Source organism: Ursus maritimus, unplaced genomic scaffold, assembly GCF_017311325.1.
Source record: "Ursus maritimus isolate PB19 unplaced genomic scaffold, ASM1731132v1 scaffold_21, whole genome shotgun sequence".
NCBI lineage: Eukaryota > Metazoa > Chordata > Mammalia > Carnivora > Ursidae > Ursus > Ursus maritimus.
Window position 1 is genome coordinate 36,284,564 of NW_024424564.1, and position 16,956 is coordinate 36,301,519.

The 16,956-nt window shown below is 34.6% G+C and overlaps 1 protein-coding gene across 1 annotated transcript in view; it reads left to right on the forward strand.

Annotated features, from left to right (window-relative positions):
* SCYL2 (SCY1 like pseudokinase 2) overlaps nucleotides 1-16,956 on the forward strand; it is a 58,682-nt gene that overhangs the window by 29,711 nt on the left and 12,015 nt on the right. The window contains exons 5-12 of the mRNA XM_008705722.2: nucleotides 2,017-2,166; nucleotides 3,755-3,976; nucleotides 4,425-4,541; nucleotides 5,720-5,845; nucleotides 6,794-6,970; nucleotides 9,152-9,274; nucleotides 13,008-13,121; nucleotides 16,454-16,586. Of these exons, the coding sequence (XP_008703944.1) occupies nucleotides 2,017-2,166; nucleotides 3,755-3,976; nucleotides 4,425-4,541; nucleotides 5,720-5,845; nucleotides 6,794-6,970; nucleotides 9,152-9,274; nucleotides 13,008-13,121; nucleotides 16,454-16,586 (1,162 nt within the window). The remainder of the gene's footprint in view (nucleotides 1-2,016; nucleotides 2,167-3,754; nucleotides 3,977-4,424; nucleotides 4,542-5,719; nucleotides 5,846-6,793; nucleotides 6,971-9,151; nucleotides 9,275-13,007; nucleotides 13,122-16,453; nucleotides 16,587-16,956) is intronic.

Below are 16,956 nucleotides of genomic sequence, written 5' to 3' on the forward strand. Positions count from 1 at the left end.
CATTCATTAAGCGTATATTTATTGGATAGCATGTCTGGCACAGTTCTGGATGCTGAAGATAGGCCAGGGGAAGAAACGGACACAAAATCCTGCCTTTTAGAATTTATATTCTTATGGGGGAAGAAAGACAATAAAATAAGTAAATATATAGCATATTAGATTATGATAAATGCATGTGGAGAAAATAAGGGGAGGAGGAAGAAAGGTAGTTTGGATGGGGAGGAAAAGGTTGCACTTTTGAATGGGGTAGTCAGGAAAACTGTAACTGAAAAGGGGACATGTGAGTAAAGATCTGAAAAAAAGCAAAGAAGTGAACCATCTAGATACCTAGGGAAAGAATGGTCGAGGCAGAAAAAACAGCAAGTGCAAAGTCCCTGAAACAGAATCATGCATGACTTGTTCAAGGAATAGTGAAATACCTGGAGTGGTGGAAAGGAGTTAGTAAGATGAGTAGGAGGAGACAAGGTCAGGGAGTTAATGAGTGGTTAAGTCCTGTTAGGCCGTGAAAGCCAGAGAAATACTTTGAATTTTACTCTGAGAGAAAGGAAAGGCTTCTGGAAGGCTTTGAGCAGGAAAGTGACATGATCTGGTAGCTGCTTATTGAGAATTAAATTATGTAGAAGGGGATGAGCAGAAACAAAGAGGTGAAGTAGGTGGCTGCTATAGTTGTACAGGCCAGAGGTGAGGATGGTCCAGGGTCGGGAAGGTGGTAAGACAGGATCAGATTTCATCATTTTGATGGTGAAGGTATTGGAATTTGCAGATGGCTTTGTTACATAAGAAAAAATAGAGTAGTGCAGGATAACTCAAAGGTTTTTGAAAAATGGAAAAGTGAAGTGGCCATTAACTGATATGGGGAAAAGACCACAGGAGAAAAGAACTGAATTGTAGGGGAAGCTCAGTTTTTGATTCTTCTAAGAATGAGATGCTTATAAAACATTCAAGGGGAGAGAAGTCAAGAAGGCAGTCAGATAATCAAGTCTGGACTTTAGAAGAGGCCCAGCCTGGAGATAATTTGGGAACAGTCAACCTCTGAGAACACTGAGAAAGAGTAGATGGAAACTTCAGCTGTCCACACACCGAGTCCAGGAGGTTGGGGTACTGAGGAGGAACCAGCAGAATCAATAGACTGAAAAGCAGTGACCAGTGGAGTTGGGGGAAAGCCTGGGAGAGTGGTGTCCTGGAAGTCAGGGAGTGTTAGTTTGCCAAAATCTACTCCTGGAAACAGAAATCGGTCTTCATTTTTGGTTAACAAATTCCATGATAGTCTCAGGTACAGATATAAAAATTACCAAATATTAATCCAATTTGAGAATGCGTGAACATCAATTAATATATGAAAACTGAGCATACTACGATTTAGGAAAATCTGAATTTCAATATGAAGTGTAAATATATAAAACTGTTACGAATATGAATCAACTTGACAAAGAGTCCCTTGATATTTACTATCTGTAACTTGGGAATTGAAGATTCTTTCACGTTTCAAACACAGAAACTGAATAAATTTGGGTAGAAAAGTGGTTTTAAATTATCTTCGATTTTGCTTATATGCATATGGAAAGGAACTTTAATAAAGAGTTGTAGTCTGGTTTTTTAACTGGGTTTTTCCCACTAATGCTTGGATTGTTGTGGCAACTGAGAGTATCTACTCTGCATTCATGATGAAAATTAATTGTTCCCTGACATGTAAAAAAATCTTTTATTGGGAGAAACAGCGATTACGATTTTTTAAAAATATTTTATTTATTCATTTGACACAAAGAGAGAGAGAGAGCGCACGCACAACCAGGGGAAGGGGCAGAGGGAGAAGCAGGCTCCTGGCGTAGCAGAGAGCCTGACACAGGGCTCGATCCCAGGATGCTGGGATCATGACCTGAGCCGAAGGCAGACACTTAACTGACTGAGCCACCCAGGCGCCCCAACAATTATGATTTTTAAGAGATATTTTATTATTGTAATTGAAAGGAGTTTTGTTTAATGTCAAAGTGTCTCCCCCCCCCCCCCCATTTACAGGTTTCTGAAGGATTGTCATTTTTGCATAGCAGTGTGAAAATGGTCCATGGAAATATTACACCTGAAAATATAATTTTGAATAAAAGTGGAGCCTGGAAAATAATGGGCTTTGATTTTTGTGTATCATCAACCAATCCTTCTGAACAAGAGGTAATGAAGGTTTTAAGTCTTGTAATTTTTTTTTTTTTTTTAAGATTTTAAGTAATCTCTACAGCCAACGTGGGGCTTGAACTCACAAACATGAGATCAAGAGTTGCATGCTCTGCCGACTGAGCCAGCCAGGTGCCCCAGTCTTCTAGTATTTTTAAAGCTGTGGAAATTTGTGATGCATCCAGATTGGACTGGAGAATTTGCAAGTCTGATAAATGTGTAGAAATAGGCTACGTGGTACAACGTTTGTTTAAATGTACAGCTTTATAGAAAATTTCTCATGTTCATTTTACCTAAGATATTCTTCAGCTCGTTAATTCCACAGTAGTGTTACTTGAGTAAAGGATGCTAGAGTTAAACAAATTTGAGAACTGTTGGGTTAAGGAGGCTTTTTTCCTCCTGATATCAAATATACTAACAAACATTGTGAATCTCTAACAGTGTTTTCCCAACATTAGACCACAGAATCTTCTTTAAGGGAGCATGATAACAGTATCAGTGATAATAAGAGCTAACATTTATTGAAGTACTTTTCTAACAAAGAACTTTTTAATGTGTTTACTTATTTAATCCTTACCACAGTCTGTGCGATATGGGAATAATACAGATGGGTAAGTTAGGCTCATAGAATAAAATAATGTACCTAAGTTTAGGCAGGTGGTTAAGTGGTAGAGGTGGAATTTGAACATGTTCTCTCTGGTTCCAAAGCACCTGTTACGTAGTGATTACTGTTATCTACCTATTTATACTTAGGAAAAAAATGCAATATTTCAAATTTTTTTAATATAGAGAGAGGGAGGGGCATATTTTGTATATATGTAGTTGTTAAAAGCGCCATGATTTGACCTAAAATAGATTTGTAATTTAAGTAAATACTTTTAAGGGAAGCAGAAAGAGTATTGCTTGACAATGTGTTAGGTCCATTTTTTCCCATATATTTGTTTAATCTTACAACAACCTTTTGAACCTATTAACTAAATCAGTTAATCCACTAAATCAGTTAGTGAAAGAACAAGGTTCCAAATAATAATCTGAGTCCATAAGACTTGAAGCCTGTGTATCATAGAACATAGGCTATACCTTTTCATATTCATACTGCATCTTAGAGTGATAATTTGTCTTCTGGGAGAGAGCTCTAATAATTTGAAGGTGGTAAGAGTTCTTTTTTTTTTTTTAATATTTTATTTATTTATTTTGAGAGAGAGTGAGTGAGCAGGAGGGCAAGGGCAGAGGCAGAGGGAGAGGGAGAGAATCAATCCCAAGCAGGCTCTATGGCCAGCATGGAACCCATTGTGGTGCTTGACTCAGGACCCTGAGATCACGACCTGAGCCAAAATCAAGAGTCAGACGCTCAACTGACTGAGCCACCCAGGCACCCAGGTTGCAAGAGTTCTTATTCATATCTCTTAGTTTGTTTAGTGCCCTTTCCATATTTGAGAATTTGGAACTTCAGGATTGAAGGTGGTGATGATATTTTTACTTGCATGACTGAGTATGAATTTAAAACTAGGTTGCTACTGCTTGATAGTGTTTTTTACTTTAATTTGAAATATTTAATCTATATAAACTCTTTTCTGTTTTCTTATAGCCTAAGTTTCCTTGTAAAGAGTGGGACCCAAATTTACCATCATTGTGTCTTCCAAATCCTGAATATTTGGCTCCTGAATACATACTTTCTGTGAGCTGTGAAACAGCCAGTGATATGTACTCACTAGGAACTGTCATGTATGCTGTATTTAATAAAGGGAAACCCATATTTGAAGTTAACAAGCAAGATATTTATAAGAGTTTTAGTAGGCAGTTGGATCAGGTAATTTACCTTATATATAAATAATTGCTTGCATTAAAAGTATTAAATGTTTCTTTGATTTAAAAAAATGTGTTCAGAAAATTCTCTAAAATGAGATAATGTCTCATATTTCAAGTTTGCATAAAATTGACTTAACAAAAGTAGTTCTGTAAATAATGAGGATTAAAGCTTGTTACCACAACTTTAATCGTGGCATTTATTTACTAGAGTGAATACTGAAATATGATCTAAAATGCTGGGCATTTGTTTCAGTGTTAGAAGCAATTTCGGGTGTTGAAGATAAGTGTCTTAATTATCTTGCCACAGTAGAATTAGCAGTTTGTTCATTCTAACATATATTTTTGAGTAAATTTCAAAAAGGTTTTTTAAATAGACTATTGACTATAAATGCATTGTCTTTTTGAATATTTTATGTTCATATTTAATATTATCACTTCTTTAAATATAGTTGAGTCGTTTAGGATCTAGTTCACTTTCAAACATACCTGAGGAAGTCCGTGAACATGTAAAACTACTGTTAAATGTCACTCCAACTGTAAGACCAGATGCAGATCAAATGACAAAGGTAAGTACACATGAGTTCCTGCCTTAGGTGGAGGGACAATGAGTTAAAGTAGATTAAGTTCTTCTAAAGCAAGATTTAATCAGATGGAGTCCCCAAATAGCATCTCTATCCTTGAATGTGTTAAATATTCAGCTTCTTTTAATCTTAAACAGTTAAATAATTTATGTATGTAAATGCTCTCATATAAAATTAAGATTTCAAATAATCAGAGTCTTTTTTTTTTTTTAAATGATTTTTTATTATATTGTGTTAGTCACCATACAGTACATTCCCGGATTCCGATGTAAAGTTCGATGCTTCATTAGTTGCGTATAACACCCAATGCACCATGCAATACGTGCCCTCCTTACTACCCATCACTGGTCTATCCCAGTCCCCCACCCACCTCCCCTCTGAGGCCCTCAGTTTGTTTCTCATAGTCCATAGTCTCTCATGTTTCATTCCCCCTTCTGATTACCCCCCCTTTCTTTATCCCTTTCTTCCCCTACCGATCATCCTAGTTCTTATGTTCCATAGATGAGAGAAATCATATGATAATTGTCTTTCTCTGCTTGACTTATTTCACTTAGCATTATCTCCTCCAGTGCCGTCCATGTTGCAGCAAATGTTGAGAATTCATTCTTTCTGATAACTGAGTAATATTCCATTGTATATATGGACCACAGCTTCTTAATCCATTCATCTGTTGAAGGGCATCTTGGCTCCTTCCATGATTTAGCTATTGTGGACAATGCTGCTATGAACATTGGGGTGCATATGGCCCTTCTCTTCACTCAAATAATCAGAGTCTTAACAGTCACGTAGGTGTAGAAATTCTGGACACAAGAATTCATGGCCCTCTAATTTACTCATTAAGTGGATTTTAATAGATAAATGGTACTCATTTTGCCTTCAAGATATTTTACTTAATTTTTCAGTATTTACTAGTTAGATAAAGAAAATGTTACTGCCCAGCTAACTTTATAGGTAGGGACTGAAAATTTGAACTTGAAAAGAAATTTGGTTATTACTTCCTTATTTTGATTTTTATAATTACAATTATTAAGTGACCTATTAAGTGACCTAGCAAAAAACATTTTGCTAAATGTTTCTGAATTTTTTTTCACTGTATTATGGCAGTTTCAGGTATGAGAAGTACTTTAATATTTATCAAAATAATTTTATTTTCCTCTTTTTAGATTCCCTTCTTTGATGATGTTGGTGCAGTAACGCTGCAGTATTTTGATACCTTATTCCAAAGAGATAATCTTCAGAAATCACAGTTTTTCAAAGGACTGCCAAAAGTTCTACCAAAACTGCCCAAGGTTTGTTGTTCAGTTCTTTATTATAGTCAGGTTTTTTATTTACTGTAATAACTCTTCCAGAGAAATAAATGTAACTTTGCCTTAGGGGCATAAATGACTATAGAAGGCTGCAGACTGAAGCTGAAAGTTTAGTGGACCTTTTTCACAGAGTCCAAAAATAATTTAATAAATTAGATAAAAAATTAGAAGAATACTACCTATGGAAAGGTAGCACCTGGACATGAAATGTCAGAAGAGAAGTCCATAAACTGTCATCGTGGAGATCATCGCCTCACCAGCAATTAAGGGGATGCATCTGTATTGATACTAGCCTCTCCGACTCCTTTAACTCCCCTCTCTGGCTTATTAAATCATGAGTGTAATATAGTCTAAAAAATGTTGGCGAATGCTTTAGAAGTCAGTGGTTGAAAACTTGTGATTCCTGGTTACAAAAATATCTCCAGTGTTTAATCTGTCAGATACTCATTGATTATGGACTGTTTGTCTAACCCTTTACTTAGATGCTATGGAGATAAAAGGGAACATAAAATATTGTTCTTGCTGTCAAGATTCTTAGAGTATGTGTAACATGCATGAAACAAGAATTAACAATACAGAACAGTATATAAGTTGAAGTATTAAGTTTAAGTAGTAAGTTTAAGTTGTGTGGTATGAATCATAAGTAATGAAGAAGAGAAACATCTTAGTGACGACTAGTGAGGGAAGGATTTCTAAAGGAATGGTGACCATACGTCCCTTATCTGTAACATTCTCGCGTTATTCCTCTTGTCCTGACATAGCAGGAGCACCCCATTTTACTCTCAAAAATGTCCCAATTTCAACCATAAATTATACGGTCATCTTCCCCAAGGGAATTGGAGGTTTAAGACTAACTTTAAGACTGTAATTTAAGACTGTACTAAAGACTAAAGTTAAATTTAGTTTTATGAAAACATTTTTGCCTTTCAGCGTGTCATTGTGCAGAGAATTTTGCCTTGTTTGACTTCAGAATTTGTAAACCCTGATATGGTACCTTTTGTTTTGCCCAATGTTCTACTGATTGCCGAAGAATGCACCAAAGAAGAATATGTCAAATTAATTCTACCTGAACTTGGCCCTGTCTTTAAACAGCAGGAGCCAATCCAGGTATGTGTATAGATGCTCTTTCCTATTTATCTGCTGTTATTTAATGATGTTAGTTAATGATGACTATCATTGAGGATTAAAGGAATGGATATGCAACTTTTTAAAAATTGAGGTAAGTATAAGTGACTTTCTTTTCCATAAGTCAGAACCTGTTTTGCATATGTTTGAAGTGAACCATTCCTAAAAGTATAATTAAACTTTGCAAGTAAGTATCTATAACTCTCCATAACTTACCATCTCAGAAAATGTAAGAAATTTGGCATGTGTTATACTGCTTATTGGCCTTATTAAAAGATAAAGGTTTGGGAAAAGTATTTCTTTTTCTTCTGCACTTTTAAGTATTTGCTTTTTGTTTATTTTGTTATTTAAGATCTTTAATTTGTAGATAGTTAATCCAGTTGTTTCTCTTTATTTTACTGGTAATAAATAGTTTCACCAGAAGAGGGAAAATGCTTACAGCACCGCAGAAGTAATATGTGTGTGTATTGTAAGTGAAAATGTAGTTAGTTTCTGAGGTAGACTCTATTATAATATTTATTTGTCAGACTCAAGGTAGTCTTGGATTTAAGAGCTGCAGGGTTATACACTTGGGCTTGAATCTAATCTTCATCCTTAACAGAAGTATGACTTGAACAAGTCATTACTCATTTAAAGCCTCTGTTTGCTCATTTTTGAAACAAAATGGTTGTTGAGATTAAATGAAATTTCTAGATACATAGTAAATATTATTACATGTTTCTGCCACTACATGGCAGTGGTTTATTAGTAAACCATCAACTACTTGATTTAATGGTTTTATGTCAGGCTATTTGTGGTCCTTCCTTTGAAAGGAGGGGAACAAAAGGAAGTCTGTGGTGGTAAAGCAATAGTTCCTTTGGCTAAGAAAGGGCAGCTGAGGGAAACAGAGTTTCCCAAACATGGTCAAGATGTTAGGAGACAAAGTGGTGGAGGCACATGTTCACTCAGTATTCTGTGTGAATAGAAGGCACAGTTTGTTCCTTGTAGTGTAGGTGTGTGGCAGTTAGGTGAGAAAACAAATGATCTGGGACAATTGAAAATGTTTCTTTCTAGAATTTTTTGTGACAATCCTTTTCATTTCTTTTTTTTAAATCTTATTTTAATAAATTCTGTTAATTAACATATAGTGTATCATTAGTTTCAGATGTAGAGTTCAGTTATTTATCAGTTGTATATAACACCCAGTGCTCATTCCATCAAGTGCCCTCCTTAATGCCCATCACCCAGTTGCCCCATCCCCCTCCAGCAGCCCTCAATTTGTTTCCTAGAGTTAATAGTCTTTTAGGGCTTGTCTCCCTCTCTGAGAACCCTCTTACACAGTTCGTGGCAATGCAAGCTAGTATAGTCACTCTAGAAAACAGTATGGAGGTTCCTCAAGAAGTTAAAAATAGCGCTACCCTATGACCCAGCTATTGCACTACTAGGTATTTACCCAAAGGCTACAAACATCGTGATCCCAAGGGGCACCTGCACCTCAATGTTTATAGCAGCAGTGTCCACAATAGCCAAACCATGGAAAGAGCTCAGATGTCCGTCGACGAATGAATAAAGAAAATGTGTGTACATATGTATGTATGTGTATACATATATATAAAATGGAATACTACTCAGCCATCAAAAAGGATGAAATCTTACCATTTGCAACGATGTGGCTGGAACTGGAGGGTATGCTAAGCGAAATAGGTCATTCAGAGAAAGACAATTAGCATATGGTTTCACTCATATGTGAAATTTAAGAAATAAAACAAAGGGGAATGGAATCCCTTTCATTTCTGTACCTTTTCTTCTACTCTTAAACTTAGAAGCCAAGTGAATTTACTACTTTGGGATCTCTGACTTTGCTATTTTCAGGCTTCCCCCCCCAATTCAGTAGGTTTCCAGATAGTGGTAATTATGGGTGAGTGATGCATTACCAAAGAAGTATGAGAGTTAGGAAATTAGTCTTAATTTAAATATTTAAATTGAGAGCAAATATTAAATATTGTGCTTCTGGAAATGTAAGAAACTTGATTTGTATGTTTTTGTCTTCCATGCCTTCAGGCTAGCAACATGGTGAGTGTCAAAATATAGAACTTACTCTTTTGAAGATACTTTAAATTTTGTCATATGTGAAATCTTATGAAGATTCTAAATTTTCATACATTGTTTCTCTTTTTTACACAGATTTTGTTAATTTTCTTACAAAAAATGGATTTGCTACTAACCAAAACTCCTCCTGATGAAATAAAGAACAGTGTCCTACCAATGGTTTACAGAGCGCTAGAGGCTCCTTCCATTCAGATCCAGGTATAATATTTGATTTTTTTTCTTTAATAATGATTTTAATTTTTAAAAAAATTTTTATTTTTAAAACAAAAGAAAGAAGTACATTTTGGGTTTGAGTTGTAAAATCTTTTCTATAAAACTCAATAGTGATATATATTAATCCATTGAATTGGATTGTATACTGTTACTAAAATGTGTCTGCTCCCAAATAATTTAAAGAATCAATTGACAAATAACTATATTAATGAAGTAAAATTATTCATTACTTTTATTTATGAAAAATGTTCTGTTCTGGAAGATTTGATTTATTGTAGTTTGGATCAGTATATCTTCTTCCTGAATGAGTAACTAACATGGGAGTGAAAATGTCAGATACATGTGCCTTTTTCTTATAAAAACATTAAGTAGGTACTCCCATACTCAAAATTTTCTTTTATGCTTGCTAACTCAGTCTTCTAAGCGTTCCTTCTATATTTAAGGTAATTCGTGTAGCAAGTAGATAGAAAACCAGACAGTAACTTAGTGTGACCATTCCTAATGCATTTATAGTCATGCTTGTGTGTCAGAAAGGTGATGTTAAAACATGTACTTTGCCAAACTTTAAGTTCTTTGGCTTTGCTGTTAAAAATTTGGTTCTGTAGGGCTGCCTGGAAAAAAATTTTGGATCATTGTTAAAAGTGTAATTTATTTTTTTGATTTTTTACTTTGGAAAATAAGTACTTATGTTAAGAACATCTCACTGCATAAATGGTTTTATGTTTAACGTTTCTTTGCCAGTATAGAAATTCTAGTAAAGAAAAACAGAACTCTAATTGTTTTTTTTAAAGATTTTATTTATTTATTTGTCAGAGAGAGAGGGAGCAAGCACAAGCAAGGGGAGCAGCAGGCAGAGGGAGAAGCAGGCTCCTCGCTGAGCAGGGAGCCCGATGCGGGACTCCATCCCAGGACCCTGGGATCATGACCTGAGCCAAAAGTAGAAGCTTAATCGACTGAACCACCCAGGTGTCCCCAGAACTTTAATTTTTAAAAGTTATTGACCAAAACCGTCTTTTTCCTGATGTGAACCTCATATCGGGGCGCCTGGCTGGCTCAGTCAGTAGAGCATGTGACTGACTCTTGATTGCAGGGTTGGGAGTTTGAACCCCACATTGGGTGTAGAGATTACTTAAAAATTAAGTGATGTGAACCTAGTACCACATGTGTAAGGTCACTTTTTGGCTCATTTCAGTCTTTGTCTAAGTTCTTTTGTTTACTCAAAGTTGTGAAGTTGATGTTAAGTTTTGTCCTTATAAGGTGATAACCTTCTTAAAGGTGAGGATATGCTGCCTTTGTCCAAATGACATGGGATGATTGGGGACGATGTACTTATTTCTTTTTTCTAGCCCTTTCCAAAGGAGTTGTGAATTATAGTTTCTTAAAACATAACCCACAGGCCCTGTGTAGCCAACCCGGGTTTATAGTCCCTGAGATTAGAAAAGGTTGAGTACATGAGAGCCCATTTTTCTTCCTGAGGGGGTTCATTTAGCCAATAAGTATTTATTCAAATAGTTAATATTTAATCCAGATTGACCTGTGCAGCTTTGCTGAATTTTATAAACCAACATTTCTTGTATCATTCAATATAAGTCTTTAGTCACCAGTCCAATTAATTAGTATCAGCATCGCTTGGTAGAGTCCAATAAAGTTAAAAGACTGTCTAAGCTTTGGGAGAGTACTAGAGCAAGAGCAAGAAGCAAAAATCTTTTCAAGTGTCATGCAAGTAGAAGGCTGGAAAGTAACTTCTGAAATTCATTTTTGGAGTGATATTTTTAAAGTGAAGTTTGATTAAAAATATTTAAGAGTCTAAAGAGTTTAGAAAAATACCTGGAAAAGTAGAAGATGGTTTACAAAAGTTAGGATGCTTAGAGGAATGAATAGAAATATGTATGTGAACCAATTTAAAAAATTTTTATCTTTAAAATTAAACATAGAGGCTATGTTTATTCTCCCCTCTCCATCACCAGTTACTTGTATAAACTAAGAGGCAGAAGTTCCTGAGAATGAGCTAATGACTTCCTTGAGTTTTGGTTTGTTTCAGTCTCCTGTTTTTAAGTTCTTCATCATATTTCCTCTTCAGGAAAAAGCTCTTCCTCCCTACCTTTAGCTGTATGATTTAGACATAATTTAAGATTTGCGTCTTTAGGGGCGCCTGGGTGGTTCAGTCGTTAAGCGTCTGCCTTCGGCTCAGGGTGTGATCCCAGTGTTCTGGGATCGAGCCCCGCATCAGGCTCCTCTGCTGGGAGCCTGCTTCTTCCTCTCCCACTCCCCCTGCTTGTGTTCCCTCTCTCGCTGGCTGTCTCTATCTCTGTCAAATAAATAAATAAAATCTTAAAAAAAAAATAAGGTTTGCGTCTTTAACCTGCTGCTAGGTTATACAGTACAATGCATGTGCACGCTCACTCTCTTGAATTAAAGGTTGACCTTCCCTAGGGAGGCGCCCTCTGGTAACAGGAGCGTAGTGTCTCATGAACTGCTCACCCTTGTCTATTCTCTTCCATCTGTGGAAAATGGCCCCTTGAATGTAGCTTGTACTTCTTATCCTCGATTTATGTCACCCACTTATTTATTATAGTTCTGAGTGGATATAAACATATAACTCATATCTGCCTTTTGGAAATCTGGGAATAAAGCAAATAAAATATGTGACCATTGTTTTAATAACAAATTCTTAGTGGTTAATTCATTTCTATCTGCTAATTACAGATGAATATCTTTAAGTATACCAAATATTAACTCCTTCCCTGATACACATTTATGCCTCCATTTTCTTCAGTAATCCCTTCTATGCTTTGCTACAAGGATCATTCTGCCCTTATAAGGTATCTGAGATGTATATTCTTCAGTCAGTCAGTTCTCAAGCCATTTTTTGTTCTTTTCCTTAACTCATTTAGTTCTCTTTTCCCTAGTCATCCCCCCTTTTCCTCTGTTAGCCTCATTTAGAGTTCCCAGTTACAATCATTTACATTATGGCCAGCATTAGTTAACAGTGTTTTAAAAATTTTTTTCCTGTTTCTATGGGTTATACTTGCTTAAGTTTCAGAATTTGAAAGTTCTTAAAAATATAAAGAAAATTAAAATCCTCTCTCAGAGATGCCCAGAGTTAACATTTCCGTATCTATCCTAATGTCTTTTTCCATAAGTCTTTAGACAAACACATGTATCTACACAGTTTAAAAATTGGGATTGTATAATAGTGTCTTACTGCATTTTCTCCCTGGTATTATTAATCTTTTAAAATATATTAAAGAAAATGTTTGTGTTATAGTCTGTCATAAGGATATATGTAACAGCTCAGAAATCCCTTATTTAAGATGAATAGTTTTATGTCACTTCGTACTTGATTTTCACTCATTGTGAAGGATAGCACATCTTAGATGTTCCCATTCTTAAATAATAAATGATGAATTGTGTTGTCAGGGAAAGAAATTGGTTATGAGACCAAGGAATGTTGTTACCATATGTTAGGTTACATGACCTTGCATAATTTTGAGGAAGGTCTTTTGAGTCTGTTTCCTCATCTGTAAAATTGAAAACTAGTGATAACTGTTCTTCTTTCAAATAGTTGTTGAAAGGCTCAAATGATATAACATACATGAAAGTTTATTTGAAACAGTGTGACAAATTAGCCATGCAAATACAAAATGTTTTTTAATATGTGAGAGAAAAGGTGAAGAGAATCTTTCCCTAGGATTGAATCAGTGTATTTTCTTAATAGGAACTCTGTTTAAACATCATTCCAACCTTTGCAAATCTTATAGACTACCCATCTATGAAAAATGCTTTGATACCAAGAATTAAAAATGCATGTCTGCAAACATCTTCCCTTGCCGTAAGTAACTGCATATTAATTTTTGCTTTTCTTTAACTTCTCATTGTTTTAAATTATTTTCTTATTGTTAAGTTACCTTTTTATAGTTTGTTCATATATTTCATGTTGGCTATAGGTAACCTGTATATAGTGCTATAAAAGTGATCGATAGCTGTAGTTTTCCCAGATACATAATTTTGCAGTATTACATCCCTGACCTTACTCCCATCCCCTAACTTTGAGCGCTTCAATAGAAAATTTGAGTAATTTTTCTTTCTTAATACTTTTCTGCTTTAATTCACAATTTATTTTGTTGGTAGTTTTAAAATAAACATGAAAGTTTAACTTGGTGTTTAAACCTAAAAACTTTTTGAACAGCTTCCTCTTATAAACTGCCTTTACTTTTAGTCATCTGTCTATATTTTTGTATCTACAGCTTGCTTACTTTCAAAAAAAATTAAGGGTACAGTAAAATAATACATTAATAAGAACACAAGTGGGGGAAATAGTTGTACTCAAAAGTCTAGGTCAAAGGCAGCTGATTCCTTTGAATACAGAATCTTAACACAGTTGATAGTCAAGGAAGTAGTAAATAGCAGTAAATAACAGTTCTTATTATCTCATATTGGGAGAAATATATATTCCCAACTCCTTTTCTCAGTAGATCATAAGAATTTATCCCACAGATAATTCTTTATAGAAGTAACATTGAATAATCTCTTCAAACAGCAGCTTTAGAAAAGAGGGAGAAATGTCCTTTGTTCAGCTGATCAGTTCTTTATATTGATGTTTGATAATGGTCATGTTATTAAATTTGCATTTTGTAAATATAGTTCTTTGGAGAACTTTTCCATCTTTATTAGGTGAAATGTAAATTTAAATAAATATAAGCATTTGTAGCTTAAGCTTTTGCTTAAGGCAAAAACAATTTAAATGATATGATTTTACCTTACAGTGATCCAATCCATTTTAGTTCATGGGTGGGTTTTTTTGTTTGTTTTTTTGTTTTTGTTTTTTTTTGGTATAAAGGCCCTGAGATGGAAAACAGCACCAAAATAGGAAAAAATGTCATTGTTTACCAAAATTAACAAGGATGAAATGCAGTCAGAAACCCGAGTTCTTATTCTGACACTACTACTAACCGTCCTGTGCCATCGGGCAAGTTAATGTACCCCTCTGAGTCTTTTTTTTTCATAAATATTAAAAAGATTTGAAATCCAGTTCTTTTCTCTGAAATTTTCTAAATTTTATGAGTGAATTTTCAAAACAGATGGTAGTAATATGCAGCTAAAAATTTTATTTTCAAAATGCCCTTTAAAAATCTGCAGGCTCCTGGCTGGCTTAGTCATAGAGCATGTGACTCTTGATCTTGGAGTTGTAAGTTCAAGCCCCACGTTGGGTGTAGAGATTACTGAAAGTAAAATAAATGAAATCTTTAGAAAAAAAGAAAATAAAAATCATGTAAGTCACACTGTATTTTATGGCAGCATAGACCTATTTTAGCATACATTTTGTCAAAGTACATGTTCTAGTTCAGTTCTAAGTATTTATGCAGAGTGAGGTGAGAAGCATTGATACTGAAATGATCTGTATTAATACCTGGGGATGTTTATATCTCTTTTTAAGATGCCAACTGAGCCATTAAAGACATGATTGCAAAGAGTTATAATGAATGTATTTAGAACAGTAACTCTGGAATGGATTTGCATTTTATTTTATTTATTTATTTATTTATTTATTTATTTATTTATTTATTTTAAAGATTTTATTTATTTATTTGACAGAGATAGAGACAGCTAGCGAGAGAGGGAACACAAGCAGGGGGAGTGGGAGAGGAAGAAGCAGGTTCCCAGCGGAGGAGCCTGATGTGGGGCTCGATCCCAGAACACCGGGATCTCACCCTGAGCCGAAGGCAGACGCTCAACCGCTGTGCCACCCAGGCGCCCCTGGATTTGCATTTTATATACCACGCACAGTGCTCCTATCTTCAGAGGAGCAAATGTGAATTCTGAATTGCATTCATAGACATAGACCTTTAGGGTTAAAAAATTCTAACTGGGAAATGAGTGAAACATAAGTTGTGAGTTAGAATTGTATTTTAATACTGTTTCCTGAAAATAAAGAAAAATAAATTCTACACAGAGGTAGGTGAAATGCTCCAAGAGTTCTATTTCTTCATGACTTACATGACTAATATTTTATATTAAAAATAAAATTAAACTAGTATTTCTAGCTTCTCTTGACACACATGCACACACATATAAAAAATATAGCAATTCCTTTTGTAACACTGATTCTAAGAGCAAATTAATTGAATTTGTAGTATCCCTTATGTTTGAATTTCAGGAAACAATTAACACCTTATTTTTCAGAAAATTTCTTCCATCTTTCTTGTAGAAATACGTGCTTTTTTTAACCAGCTAAATTATTTTCTGCTTTTCTTAGTGTTTTGTTTTGGTTTTTTTTGAAACTAGAGTTCTGTTGATAGGATCCTGACTCAAAGTATTCTTTTTTAAAAAACTGAAATATAATTACCATACAGTGTTAGTTTCAGATGTGTAGTATAATAATTGAATAATTCTGTACCTTCGTCAGTGCTCATCATGATAAGTATACTCTTAATCCCCTTTATTTCACCCAGCCCCCTACCCACGTCCCCTTTGGCAACCACTAATTTTTTGTACTTAACAGTCTGCTGTATATTTTTTTTTGCTTTGCCTTTTTTCTGAAAATATTCTATCTTAACATATTTAAGCTAAAAAAATAGGGTGTGAAATATTTATCAAAATTGTCAAGCGAATATAGATAAAATTTTGATAAAAGCGCTCCTAAGTATCAGGTTTTAGTATCTGTGTTAAAGATATATTTAGAAATAGGAAACTTTATGTAGGATAAAATATAGTTTTTACATGTTGTTGAAATATTTAATTTAAGAATGAATTAAGCCTGAGTTAGAGAAAAGTACTGGAAGCCTAGTAAAATTGATCACTTGGTAGGAGAATGTAGTCCTTTTTATAATTCCGATGTCCCCGAAGAAATATTGTTAGTAAACACACGTATAATAAAGCTGCTCAAATCCTAATCACTTCATTTAGAAGGATACAAAATTGAAGTCATTCCTTACCTTTAGCTAACTAGTGTCCTGGTAAAGCAATCATGAAGTCTTTCTGAAACAAGTCCAGGGGAGTTAGTAAATACATGGATTTCCTATATTATTAAAGGATGAAAGCTTTTAAACCTACTTTTATTCTTGAGATTTTAACATATCTATATGAAGATTAAATTTATAGTTAATATTTTGTTCTACGTTGCAAAGACTTTAAATGACTAATGCAATTTACCTCTTTTAATAGGTTCGTGTAAATTCATTAGTGTGCTTAGGAAAGATTTTGGAATACTTGGATAAGTGGTTTGTACTTGATGATATCCTGCCCTTCTTACAACAAATTCCATCCAAGGAACCCGCAGTCCTCATGGGAATTTTAGGTAGCTGAAAATTTAATGTCATTTGATGCTACTTTATTGTATTATAGTCATGCAAATGAATCTTCCAAATTACAAAACCTTTGTATCCTTTTTTCAAGTATATAGCATTCAGTAATTGAGGAAATGGTGGGATAAATACCATGATATAACTTTTTTGTGTGTTAATTTTAGCAAAACTGTAGAGCCTTCCTTGACGTTTACAAAAGCATTAGACATTTGGGAATCCTAGCTTCACAAATATCATGATCATGTGTAGTTTTCTCTGTAAAATGATACCAAATAAGAGAGGAAAACAAAGCTGCTTGGAAGGCTGATATGATACCAGTCTTAATAGTAATACTTGATGGTTATTTGGTACCCAGTTTGTAAA